The following is a 14296-nucleotide window of genomic DNA, read 5'->3' as shown; positions in this document are numbered from 1 at the left end:
TATGGCAATAGTTAATGGTTCAAATATGATTTAATTTTGGAAGCTATTATTTTGACCTTACAATTTTTTTGTTTGTTTTATACAGATAGTATAAATTTGAATTTATGCACATGCTTTCTATTTCACTTGGTTACTTTCTATCTTGTCGCTTAGACCACCCTTTCAGGGTAAGTTTTCTATTTCCTGAACTATATCTTTAGAAATTCCTTTAGTACAAATACCTTGATTGTAAATGTTCAGTTTTTATTTAATTACTAATATCTTTATTTTACTCTTGTGTTTGAGAAAGGATTTTTGTAGGGTATACAATTCAAGGTTGCTGATTATTTCTTCTTGATGCATTGAAGTTTTTCTACTATCATTTCCTGGCCTCCATGGTTAACTATGAAAAATCTGCTCTTGTTCTAATCACCATTCTTTTGCAAGTGATCTGTCCCTTCTTTTGGCATTATTCAAGGTATTTTATTTGTTTTTAGTGTTCTTAAGCTCAGTGCAGTGTGTCTCAATATGGATTTATCTGTATTCATCTTGGTGGGAATTCAGTTTCCTTCCTGGCTCTGTGTAGGTATTTCTGTTAACTCTGAATGGCCTGGCTGTTAATCTCCATGTTACTTCTCTTCCTTCTCCACTTTCTGCTCTTTCTAGCAAATCTAGTTAGAAATATCTCATTCCTTCTAATTTTGTCCTCTCCATCTCTAAATTGCTTACTTTCATATCCTTGATCCTTAAATTCTGGTCAATTTTTTGGTCATGTTTTTCAGTTTCTTTTCTATTCATTCTTCCTTTACTGTGTCTAACCTGCTGTTTAAACCATCAGTTGATACAAAAATATAAGCAATCATATTTTTCATTTCTAGAATTTCAAATTTTAATGACATCTTTTTATTCTTTTTTCTTAAAGTACAGCTGATTTACAGTGTTTTGTTAGTTTCAGGTATACAGCGAGGTCATTCAGTTTCATTTATATATACATGTATATACATACATATATATATATAACTGAATGACTTTTTGGATTCTTTTTCCTTATGTGACATGAAAGTTGCTCAGCTGTGTCCAACTCTTTGCAACCCCATGGACGATACAGTCCGTGGAAATCTCCAGGCCAGAACACTGGAGTGGGTAGCCTTTCCCTTCTCCAGGAGATCTTCCCAACCCAGAGATCAAACCCAGGTCTCCCACATTGCAGGCAGATTCTTTACAAGCTGAGCCACCAGGGAAATATTGAATATAGTTCTTTGTGCGAATAGCATTTTTTTTAAATTCCTCATAGCCTCTTGTTCTGTTTTCAGTCTTAATAGTCTTTGATGATTCTGTTCTTTCATTTGTAAAGATTTCAGATAATAGCTCTGAATTCAGTTTCTAGCCATTCTAACATCTGCAGTTCACTGTTACTACTCTTTCTTCTCAGTCTTGCGGTTTTCCGCTTCCCTTGTCTTGATTGTTGATTCTGAGCTCATTGCTTCATCCTAACAGGCAGGCATCCTGTCAGCCTACCTGAAGCGTGGGAAGCCTAGCTGCCTCCTGCTGGCAGGCCTGTGTACCACTGTAGCTGCCTTTGAGTCTTAAGCCTTTGTAGGTATTCAGCTGCCTAGAGTTCAGCTTCCTGAAAGCTGAGCATGTGCCCTCAACATGCCCAGCCCTCTTGTTTCCTGCATCTCTGTCTCTAATGATGTTTCTGCAGAGTTCCAGATCTTCATAATTATAGTTGTAATCAAGAATATTTTTTATTAAAATAAAGGATCTTTGAAGACTTCCCCTACTTCTCAAAAGATTAGCACTCTCTCAAAGACGATGAGGGCTTTTGTTCTTGATTCAGAGAAACTCTTGGAGCATAAGGTCAACATTCAATCCCCAAAGCTGACATCTAAATGCTATGATATGCTCACTTATGTCCCAGTCTGTGACACCATGGACTATAGCCTGTCAGGCTCCTTTGTCCATGGAATTTTCCAGGCAAGAATACTGGAGTAGGTTCCCATTTCCTTCTCCAGAATGCTTTGTTAGGAAATTCCTAATGATGAATTGATCATTTGCAATTTTAAACTTTATCTGTATTTGATTTTTAGGGAGATATTGGGCCTCCAGGACCGCTAGGGAAGAAAGGAGCTCCGGGAATACCTGTAAGTTAGTGTCATTCTTTGGGGTGTGAAATAGTGTTGCTATGTATCCAAAGTTCTCATTCTGAACCTCACACAATGCAGGTTTTCAGGAACGAGACGCACAGGCTCCACAACTGCCATCCATTTGTATGAAAAAAATTTTGTCCATTTTTATAGAGGAGAATAGATTTCTTCAGCTTCTCCAAAAGTTGGCTATCTAAGAAAAGATCAAGAACTCTTACTGTAGCTAAACCAGAAAACAAATTCTCCAGCTCTTTATTAAAAAAAAACAAAAACAAAAAAACTGAGCACTATGAAAAGGTCTAAAAATAAATGTTCTTTTTTATTTTTTAGATAATTTACAAATTTATGCAAATAAGGAAGAATACATTCAGAACAGGTTGTATAGGAAGATCCTAAATTAGTGAGAAAATAATTTTGGAAGTTTTGGGAGTAAAGGGACATATGAGTTTGCTACTAAAAGTTATGAAAATCCTATGGTATATAAGACTCCATAAAAAATTTCTGAAAGTCATTACTAAAAGTGATTTGGATTTTAACCTATGAATCAAATTGCCTGTAACAGCTTTTACTTTGAGTAAAAAATATCTGATAGTTTCTGACTTTTCATTTAATTATATAAGTTTAAAAAGCAGGTATTTATCTTGTGAAATGATTTGATAAAATTTTGATGAAAGATTTGAATGGAATATTCTTCCTCTATCTCCATCATCGTGACCAAATTATTTTTTCATTGAAATATTAAACTTAATTATTTACTAGTATTTAAGTTAGCCTCCAGAAAATGAAAGTATTGAATAGAACTTCATTGAACTTCAAAAATAACTATATTTAATATTTCTAATATTTGAAACATGGTGCTATGAGTAGTATATTTTACATTTTATAGTTGTGATAACAGCCTAAATTGATAGCAAAGCATAGCAGTGATGACATGGTATTTTCAGTGTGACTACATTGAGATTCCATTTTCTGATAATGCTAACTGAATATTTTTGCTTATCATATTTTCCTTGCTATGATAAAGAGAAAGCAAGTGTTTTTAATATATATAATAGTATATAAGTTGAATCTAAATTAAATTAGTTCCTTGTTGCTAGAGTAGTGATTCAGTGTTTTATTTTGAATCATATGATTAGTAAAAATATGGCCATTTATAACTTACAGATTATTATATTCAGAGAATTTATTAGATTTTAACACTTTAAAAACATTATTCAAGAAAATAAAACATGTAAGTAAAATTGGCCAAAATAATATCTAGGGAGAAATTTAAATGTTGGTCACCATGAGAAAAGGAAGAAAGTGAGAGTGCTGGAAAAATAAACTTTTCTTTACAGTTGTTTTTTACTAGCTCTCCAGTAATTTTTGCTATTGGTAGGTGATTTAAGCAACCAGTTATAAGGGCTTTGCTGGCCTTCATGTTATCTTGCATAACTTGATTCTTTATTCTCCTTATTTGGTTGTATGAAGGGAAGTTTCTCATATATTGCATTACACGTTAGTGGATTAATTATTATGGGACTGTATAACTTGAAAATTGATTGACTGCTTTTTAATATTCTTCTCTAAATCGCTCTTGCAATTCCCACTTAAAATGTAGGGTTTGATGGGAACCGATGGCTCACCAGGTCAGCCTGGAGCCCCAGGATCTAAGGTAAAGAAAATGAAATTAACAAGACTGAGGACTCTGTGCAAAATGACTATTGATGTACTTCAGTCAGAGTTTTCACTACACTGATGTTATTTTGAATGTGGTGTGAATCTATAAACAAGCACTTGGAGGAATGAAGTCTTAGGTGAAACCAAGCGTGTAAAGCACGGTAGTGTGAAGCAGCCCTAGTTTAAGCTGGGAGGAGTCCAGGATCCTCGTGACAGCCCTCTAGCCTCACTGCTAGCCCCGGCGCACTGAGCAACACCCAGGATTCTAAGGAACCAGTGCTCAAGCCACTATCTAGAGCCTCTCTAGTGACGAGCGAGGTAACTTTTCCAACTTTCAAGGCCTTCTTTGGTATATTAGTTTGTGGAATATATGTGGAATTTTTATTTTTAAGATGCCTTGTAATGAGTTTTATTAGGTGTTTCCTCCCTCAGGACTGGGCGTAAGTTGGCATATTCTCTTAACTTCCACATTTTAAAAAAGTAAGGCAAGCTTGACACATATAGAGATTTCAGGTGATGCTGTTTTTAAGTTAGAACTGAAATTCTTTGAGTTTCCTGGTTCAACTATTTTCTAGGTGTACATAGTCAGGTGCTAAGAGAATTTCTTTTTTTCTTGGCTTATTAGAGGATCAGATTGGGTAGATTCTGGCTTGACTTAAAGTATTCTTGACTATTTTAATGAGTAGATTATAGGATAACTTTCTGAAAGAAAGTGATGGAATCTGGTCTTTTGAAAGCATTCATCCTTGAACTAGGCCAGGGAAATAGATCCTGGCATACAACATGAGTAGATGGCCTAATCTATTCTACTTTTAATTTCTAAATTACCTAGAGAAAGAGATGGGATAAAATGTCAGTGAGTCAGGGAAAGTAGCTGCCCTGTTACTAGGGGTAAACTCTGAGGGTCCTTGGAGCACTGTGGACCCTAGCAGTAGTAAGTGTGCACCCACCAAATTGGCCTTCTCCGTCATTTCTCAAGGTCATTTTGTAAGAAAAGTAGAGTATTTGTATGCTCCTTAAATAACTGGGGTACAATGGACTCTCCCGTGATTCTGGATGCTCTAATTCTTAAGAATTGCAGCCTGAGATTTTATCAGCTGTTTAAAATTAGCCACTTCCCATTGTTGGCTCACACTGAGCTGGAGGTCCGCTAAATCTGTTGGGACTTTTCATAAAAGACTTTAAAGCAATGTATTTGTGGCATCCACCCCTTGGGCAGGTCTGCTGATATGGCTAGTGAGTCAAGTGATTCTAACATCCCAATTTATTTTTACATAAATTACTATGAAGTTTGATTTCCCTCATCTTGTACAATTTTTAAAATAGATTCAAGATGTTAAAACAGATTTGTAGCATCTATTTTTGAACCTGTTTTGTTTCAAATAGACTCAAGATGTTAAAATTATACCTCTAAAATGTAATCTTTTCAGTGAAACGTTTGATTTCACTTCTTTTCATGCAGTGTATTAGCTCAGGTCTTAGAATGTTTTTCTGCCAAGGACCAGGTTGGACATGTTTTGGTCTTTGAGGGCCATACAGCTTCTGATGCAGTCACTCATCCCTGCTCTTAGAATATAAAAGCAGCTGCTGTGTGGGTGTACCGGTGTTCCTTTATTTATAAAAATAAACTTTACAACTTTATTTATAAAAACAGGCTTTGGGCTGACTTAGCCCACAGGTCATAGCTTACCTGCCTCTGTATCAGGAGTCCCCAACCCCTGGGCCTTGGTACCGGCTGTTAGGAACTGGGCCACGCAGCAAGAGGTGAGGGGTGGGGCAGCAATGAAGCTTCATCCGCTGCTCCCCATCACTCCCCATCACTCCCCATCACTTGTGTTACCACCTGGACCATCCCCTGCCCAGTCTGTGGAAAACTTGTCTTCCCCGAAACCAGTCCCTGATGCCAAGAACTTTGGGGACTGCTGCTCTATATTACCGTATCCCTCCGGTTGTGTCAACTAATGTATTTGGGAACAGTGCCTACAATATCAACTGATATAAGGTCAACAGTAAGACAATGAAGCTGTTGCAAGCAAGGCAGCTATGATGCTGAGAGTCTGTGTAGATCTTTAGAGAACTTCCAATTTCCACTACAGTACTCATTTTTAGAATAGGTGTTGAACCACATGTAAGTCTTTTTTACCATGCCAGATTCCAGTTTTGTAAAATATTATGTAAATCATATCAAAGTACATTAACATAATCAAGTCATGTAGCTTTCAGCCAGTCCTGTCACCCCTGTGAGTTTCAGCTTAACCATTTGTAAAATTAGAAATTTTAAGGAACCATGATGCTTATGGTATAATCATGCTGTTAACGTGACAAATGCTTTAATTAAGTGCAAATATTATGTTTGTGTGGTTCTCAACATGAGCTGAGAATGAAGGTGGTTCTCTTTTCTGATCACACCCGTCCTGACTCTGGGTGGTCATCACCCCCCTCTCCTAGGTGTCACACCAACCTCTTTAATAACAGGGTTTTGCCAGACATGGACCGGGCTATGATTTCAGGTGTCACAGCATATTTGAAAGCCAGAACCACCTCTGACAATCTCTCCTGATGAACCAGGAGGCGAGTTGTCTCTTTTTATAACCAGTCCTGTTTTCCTATCTTACATGCTTTGCTCCAACAACTTGGTCTTGCTTTCCAAGTGTCTGTTAGCAAGGACTGTACTGGAATTCTGAAAAAGCATGCAAACTAAATGTTATCTGATTCATGTTTCTTCCAAAAGCCACTCAAAAGTGCATTTGAGGCTAATTTTCTTTCCTTAAGTTACATACTGAAAATGAGCTCTACAGAGAAAGTGAAACAGGGAAGGATGATTTCCAGCCTAGAGGATGCTATTAAGATACATGGGTCTGGCCTCTGCAACACAGACCTAGCTGATTAGGGCTGGTCCCTAAAGATTTTTTTACTTGGAGCTACCAGCTTCAAACAGGCTCATTGAAGACTTTATAAATATGCAGACTCACTTGCTTGTTTAAAATAGTTTTTCTTAATAAGAAGATCTAACATATAGATTCTATTTTTCAACAATTGGAAAGTTGAAACTGTAAAAATTGTTTAAAATATGTTCCTTTAAATGTCTGGTGACATTTAAATTCAAAATTTAAAATAATTTTGATGCATTGACAGGGAAATAAAGGTGAACCTGGACTTCAAGGGCTGCCTGGGGCTTCTGGGCTCAAGGTAATTCATTGTGTTTTGATGTATTTAGAAATGTTTTCAAAGTATGCGGTCCTCTCATTTTTGGGTGAGATTAACAGTTGTATTAAGAAAAGATATGTGAAATGAAGGATGAAATTAACGTACCTGAAAGCCAGTGGTGAATGTGGGCCAATTTCATTTCTGTGTTTTGGATATTTTATCATAGTTTGGGTAATAAAGGCATGACATATACCTTGGTTTTTCTAGAATTGGTAAAAGTTGGTTGCTAATGTGAATATCCTCTCTGGTCCAGAGAATATAACTCTCTTCTGTGGCTGAGCATGAGAGTGTGTGTGTGTGTCTCCCAGGGTGGTTCTGTTCCTTGGCTGACGATTGATGGGACTTTATTTTCAGTTTGGGAGTCAAAAATGCCTTACCAGTTTCCTCCAAACCAAATAGTTGATATCAGTCATTTTAAATTCTTTTCTAGCCTTCAAAAATCTAGAGTCATATTCAACAACTCACAGTGAGCAAAGAGAACAGAACTTAGTTTTCACAAAAGAGTCATTTTTAGTTAATGTGACAAGAGTTTAGGACTAAAGGTAAAACAAACAAAGCAAAACGAAAACACCATGAAGCATGTTTCGGAGTGCATCCTATCGCTTAAAGTTTTACCCTAAATGTTGTTGAGACATCGTCATTACATACTTTCACATTGTAAGTCTTTCTTATTTAGTAAGCCAGAAAGAAAAACACCAATACAGTATACTAACACATATATATGGAATTTAGGAAGATGGCAATGACGACCCTGTATGCAAGACAGGAAAAAAGACACAGATGTGTGTAATGGACTTTTGGACTCAGAGGGAGAGGGAGAAGGTGGGATGATTTGGGAGAATGACAGTCTAACATGTATACTATCATGTAAGAATTGAATCGCCAGTCTATGTCTGATGCAAGATACAGCATGCTTGGAGCTGGTGCATGGGGATGACCCAGAGAGATGTTATGGGGAGGGAGGTGGGAGGGGGGTTCATGTTTGGGAATGCATGTAAGAATTAAAGATTTTAAAATTAAAAAAAAAAGGCATTTAAAAGAAAGGAAATAATACCTATGACATGACAGGGAGTAGAAAATTCAGTTAAGATAATACAGAATATTCTTTGCTCTGAAAACAGCTCAAGAATTTATGTTTAAGAAAATAATTTTCCAGATATATAAAGTAAAAATCATAAATGTGTATATTTAATGATAAGAATGTTCACCCCAATATTGTTTATACAAATGGTGAAAATGAGTGTTCGGAAGTAGGAATTTTATTAAATATGGTAAATCAATACAATTGAATGATGTTCTATAATTTTAAAAATTTTAAAACATAATGGTATATTAAAAATTTCAATATTAATATATTTTGAAGTAAATAATTTATTATAAAATTATGCATGCATGGCACATTTTAGTAACTAAGTTGCCTATATGTTTGTGAGAGGTAGAGGGAAAATATATAACCAAATAAAAATATTGGGTAATGAAATTTTTAATAAGTTTATTGCTTCTTTTTATTACCAGTTTTGTAACAATACATTTTTTTAAAGGAGGATTTATGAGAAAAAGCAATTTCAAGGATGAAGAAAAAATATTAGTAAATGCAGAGAGATACCCATGTTCATTATTTTCACTGCTTAATTTTTTATTGTTGAAGTTATAAATATAAGAAAAATACCAACTATTTGTGAAGCTTTCAAATATCATATGCTCTCAGAATTTCTTAACTAGAAAACATAGGAAGAAACATAAAAATTTTTATTAGGACATCCGTGGACTTTTCACTCTTTGCTAGTTCTATAATAATAACTCTGAATGTTCATAAAGTTTTTAGCTACCAGTTTTAAATTTGAGGTGTATGTAGAGATACAAGCAGTGGGGCTGTTCACAAGCAGTGGGTCTGCGATGTTCATGTGATTTCTGTGTTATTTAGGGAGAGCCAGGAGCGGTGGGTCCCCCAGGAGAACCAGGATACCTGGGTTTACCTGGAATTCAAGGGAAAAAGGTATGATTTTTAGGATACATAATTCAGTGTTAATCAGCTGTGAACATGTAGGTTTTTCTTTTGGGCGAGTAGCAGAGGAGGACCAATGATACATTCAGCAGTGAGATGACCTACGTACTTGGCACACGTGTAAGGTGTTCAACCCCGTGCCAAGAGCTGTGGCCTCTTTCATGTCCCTGCAAGGGTACTGTCTCCTGCGTGAGGACCTTGGAAAAGATAGATCAGAAAACATACAGTTAAGTAATATCCTGTAAATTCGTATTGTTCAGTAGGAGAGTCGAGAACTGTTTAGGGAAAGTGTGACCGAGTCCAAGCTCGCTCTGCTCTCCACTGGACAAGTCAGTAAATCCAAGAAATGAGGTTTGAGGCAAGGAAGAGACTTTAATAATTGGGGAGCCAGCTGACCAGGAAGTTGCAGGTTAGTGCCCCAAAAGAACCTTCTTGTCAGGGCCTGGTTGCCAGGTTCTTTTATGGATCAGAGATTGGGGGAGGTGAGGAAACAAAGGAAAAAGACTATTCAGTCCTTGCAAGTATTCTATAGAATGGCAAGGCTCAGGTAGGGGGATGTATTAGTTTCACTTCCAGACTGTCTCCTTCACAGGTGGCTCAGGTTATCTCCCTCAGGCAGGCCATTGTGTATGCTAACAATAACAAAAAAGGGTTAAAGTCACAGAAGCAGATGCAGTGTAAATTTAAAACTAACCCTTCCAGGTTACTCAAATATTCAACTTGAGCCACTCTTAACCAAAGTGTGAGTGAGTATCTTTCCCAAACTGAAGCAAAAGTCTGAAATGATAAAAATTACAACCAGAATGCTTGACCATGATACTCTTTTCTCAGAAACAATTATATTACATAACAGTTCATCTAAAATTAATTTGAGTTTAAAATATAAGGCTTATATATTCACATAAAATATTTTGGTGAGATAAGATAGCATTCCCTTGGGTTCTCTCTCTATCCCATTAAATAAAAGAGCTCTGAGTTGTATCTGTGTAAATATTATTGTCGGCTTGAAGGCTTTGAGCAAGAACTTAACTGGCTATCTGTCAGAGAAGTCCACACCCCTGAGTTAGTATAGAAACATTCAGGTTAGAAGTGACTGTACCAGTTTTGTTCTGTAAAGGGTACAAAGTCTTATGTCTCCATCTTTGTATCCCTTGCTGTTTTAAGTTTTGTATCATTTCATTTTTTCTATCCCTCATGTGTTATTTGCTCGGGCCCTAGGTTATTGTACCCAGAGCAATCTTTTTGCTCTGATGAGTGGCAGTCAGCACTTGCTGATTCAGGGATGGTCCACACAGCAGTGATTAAGTGTTGGACTCTTAGTGGCTAGTATTTATTTAATACTATTGACTATAGTATTTGCTTACTAAATCTATGTGAATATATGTTTGGATTTAGAGAATTTCCTTGTTCAGAAACTTGTCAGTTAAAGGAAAACCTGTGTTTTATTTGCTGTAAGCACAAAATTCTGTGTTTGGATAGCATGGCCCAAGTTCAACTTTGGGCAAATGCTTATCTTTCCTGATCTGTGTGTTAATTATAAGAGCAAAGACATTGAACTAGTTGGTTTCAAACATCTCTCCTGGCTGAGAAACTCCAGGAAACAATATTATGGTATATGACTTTTCCCCCAAAAGTTAATTTTTGAAGCATATATTTTCTAAATACCATTTCAACATTGTTTCATTGTTTCTTATAAATCTGTGGCTACTGTTAGCTGAATAGTAAGAAGACTTTTCAGTTTGATTTCATAAAACAAGATTTGTCAAGTCTTCTCTTTGTTTAACCTCAGATTGTCATCAATATGGAAAAGTTTTCTTCTTCCTTATAACAAAGAAATTGTAGTAAACTTTCTTGTGAATATAAGAGCACAAGAAAGTATTCATTTAGTACATCACTTTGACATAATGTGGTTTTACTCTCTTCCCAAATATTATGTTAGCTTCTGTATATAAGGCACTTGTGGAATTTGCATGAGACCATGTATTTTTCTTTGCTGAAGAAAAACATGTTTATTTGAAAGGTTACAGAATATATTATATTATGCTACATATAAAACTGCCTTTTTGCAGGGGGACAAAGGAAATCAAGGTGAAAGGGGCATTCAGGTACGTTACTGGCTTTTTTTTGGCTTGCAATAAAGTCAGGACTTTATGCTTTATTCTTATAATATCTGTTCATTTATATACTTTATGGTGTGTTGGTTTCCCCAGATGATTTGACATGACTTATAGCACAAATAAATTTGATAAGACACTATTCACTGTACATATGAAACATATTCAAACTAATAAAAAGAAGGAGAATTATACCAGAAAATTAGATCAGGCTGAAGAAATCTAGGGTGATTTAGGACATTTGGTTTTGGGTGTCTTAGTGAAAAAGGTGAAGAGAAGGGATGTGCTACAGCTTTGAGAGGGGAGGACAGTTCTACCTCAGTCCCAGTGGCTCTAGAAGAGATTTTTCCTTAACTGATCGCTGGTCCATGAATAAGACGCTGCTGGCCGAAACAGTGACACACTGATAAGGAATAAACTGTATCTGTCGGCCTTTTAGTCTTTCACGTTCTAGAAATATGTAAGATTTTTCTGACCAAAATTGTAAATCTGGACAGACAGTATTTCAGCGATGTTTTATTTTTTTAATTTTTATTTTGTTTTGCTTTATTTTACTTTACAATACTGTATTGGTTTTGCGATGTTTTTAAAATTACAAAGGTTAGCAATAGTGGCTGAGTTTTGCTACATAAAATAAGCTTCACATAAAACAAAGACACTGCAAAATTTCCCAGAATGTTCAAAACTCTGGAATATCTAGAGGCATGAAAGAAAATTTCAAAGTAAAAACCTGCTAGGGTCACAGTCTCAATGTGTTTCAGACAATGAAAGTTGAATTAAGCCCCTTCTCTGAAATCCACCACCCTGGTCATTTCTTGTCATGGGTCCTGGGTGACTGAAGCATCATTCTAACTAGTCTCCTTGAGTCCAGTCACCCTTTCCCCCAACCACAAAAAATGTGTAAGTTGAGTAAGTTGAAGGTGTAAAAGGTGTTGGTTTAATCCATTTATATACTGCCATATGATTACTACTGAAGGGTGAGCTAATACCTTTATCATGCACATTAGTTTGTTTTTTGTTTTGAGAACAGTTAAGATTTCGTATCTCAGCCACTTTGAAGTTTGGAATTTAACTGCATATTTAAGATATTAATTTGCTTAGCTTCTGTACCACACAGTAAGCAACTTGATGGCAATGTAGGGACACTTTGCTGAAGTGTCCTGAAGTTACAGGGTCCTGCCAGCAAATAGGGCCCCTGGGAATTCATGGGTATAACTAAATGAAACAAAAAAAAGACAAACCAAACCTGCTATTCAGGAGTGATTTAAAATTTCAGTCACTAGATCTTTAACTGATTGTATATCTAGGTGTATGTTTTACTAGACTATATTAATTACCCTTTCAACGTACAGATGAAATAGTGGTGTTTCAGGGTCTGACCCAATGTCTTATATAAGATGGATGTCTTATACAAAATATTAATTGAATGGACAAATATGTTTGTATCTTTATCAAGTTTTCTTTATTTGTCCTAATTTAAAGATCTTCATTCAAAATATTTTTTACAGTGTAAATGTAGAAATGTCTTTTATTTTTTTTAATATAAATTTATTTTTTTTTAATTTTTATTTTTACTTTATTTTACTTTACAATACTGTATTGGTTTTGCCATACATTGATATGAATCCACCACGGGTGTACATGAGTTCCCAAACATGAACCCCCCTCCCACCTCCCACCCCATATCATCTTTCTGGATCATCCCCGTGCACCAGCCCCAAGCATTTAACATGTCTTTAAAGTGGTCTTCTTGCCCTCACATGTACGTAATACGCACCAAACATAATGCCACTGAAATTAAGAAAATGACCACAGTCACTGGATTTTTAAACAGTTTTCATGCCGTGAGCATGGACTCTGCAGAACACCCTCAATTGTCTAACATGTTCTATTTACATGTTCCCCAAAGTCAGTAGTTTGTTTGTCTCCGTCAGTTTTAACTCTAAGGTTAGGCTGACTTTCCTCTCACTTCTTTTCTTCTCTTCTCTTGCATCGTTTTGCATATTTGAATCGCTGCTCTTGTGAACTTGGCTCTAGACAGCGGCAAAGTACATAGTATGCGTTGTGTGTGAATGCATCATGTATGTGTAAACTAATAAATAACATTTATTCAATTTTAAAGGGTCAAAAGGGAGAAAATGGAAGACCAGGGATTCCAGGATCACAGGTATTTTTCTTTTTAATGGAAAATGAATCAATGAATCACATAACTGAACAAGACTGAAAGAGAGTTACCTGCAAATAAAAATGAGTGAGGAGAAGGGGAGATGTAGTGTGCATTCTAAGTGCACAGGGATGAGAATGCTTGTGGTGATGGTGGTCAGGGCTTGCTTTAATTGTTTGATTTATATTTTTATTTTCCCATGCTGATACTCTCTGTGGCTGTGAAACTTGACTTTCAATACTTATTTCTCACCAAGTAAATGACTAAAGGTCGGGGCTTCCCTGGTGCCTTGTGATTAGGACTTTGCCATCTAGTGCAGGAGGTGCAGTCTCAATCCCTTGTCAGGGAGCTGAGCTCTCACATGCCTCTCAGCCAAAAATCCAGAATGTAAAAACAGAAGCAATGTTGTAATAAACTCAATAAAGACTTTAAAAATGGGCCACATTTTAAAAAATGACTGAAGGTAGACAATTCCACCTGCTTCTTGGAGTAGTAATGGCCCAAGGCAGCCATTCATAGCAGCATCTCTGCACCTATCGTTGAGTTTTTCTTTTCTTCTTAAAATATGAGCAGTTGAGGCCCTGTGTAGTGAAAGAATTGACTTGTTTCCCTCTAGTTTGTTCAAAGACACAATTTGCTACCCTACAGATGTGTTAATCCCATCTCGGGGAACTGTCATGGAATAGATACATAATACATGCTTTTCTTCTTTTTTAAGAAAAATTTTAATAGTATAATTGCTTTACAATGTTGTGTCGGTTTCTGCTGTCTGCCAATGTGAACCAGCCATAAACACACATATATCCCCTCCTTCTTGAGCTTGCCTCCCAGCCCCATCCCATTGCTCTAGGCTGAGCTCCGCGGCAGCTTCCCGCCAGCTATCTGTCCAACACATAGTAACCTGTGGGCTTCAGTGCTTTCTCCTTTAAACTCCTCCTGAAGCCATGTTTCTGTGAGATTGTCACGTGGCGTGTAGGTTAAGTCAGAGCCAAAATGGACAAATAAAATCATCCAACTGATA

The 14296-nt window shown here is 36.4% G+C and overlaps 1 protein-coding gene across 2 annotated transcripts in view; it reads left to right on the top strand.

Moving 5' to 3' along the window:
- COL21A1 (collagen type XXI alpha 1 chain) overlaps positions 1 to 14296 on the top strand; it is a 254450-nt gene that overhangs the window by 230269 nt on the left and 9885 nt on the right. For both annotated transcript variants that reach the window (XM_018039271.1, XM_018039272.1), the window contains 6 exons: positions 2070 to 2123; positions 3727 to 3780; positions 6921 to 6974; positions 8917 to 8988; positions 11067 to 11102; positions 13234 to 13278. In XM_018039271.1, the coding sequence (XP_017894760.1) occupies positions 2070 to 2123; positions 3727 to 3780; positions 6921 to 6974; positions 8917 to 8988; positions 11067 to 11102; positions 13234 to 13278 (315 nt within the window). The remainder of the gene's footprint in view (positions 1 to 2069; positions 2124 to 3726; positions 3781 to 6920; positions 6975 to 8916; positions 8989 to 11066; positions 11103 to 13233; positions 13279 to 14296) is intronic.

This window comes from Capra hircus, chromosome 23, assembly GCF_001704415.2.
Source record: "Capra hircus breed San Clemente chromosome 23, ASM170441v1, whole genome shotgun sequence".
Taxonomy (NCBI): domain Eukaryota; kingdom Metazoa; phylum Chordata; class Mammalia; order Artiodactyla; family Bovidae; genus Capra; species Capra hircus.
This window is presented reverse-complemented; position numbering and strand designations above follow the sequence as displayed.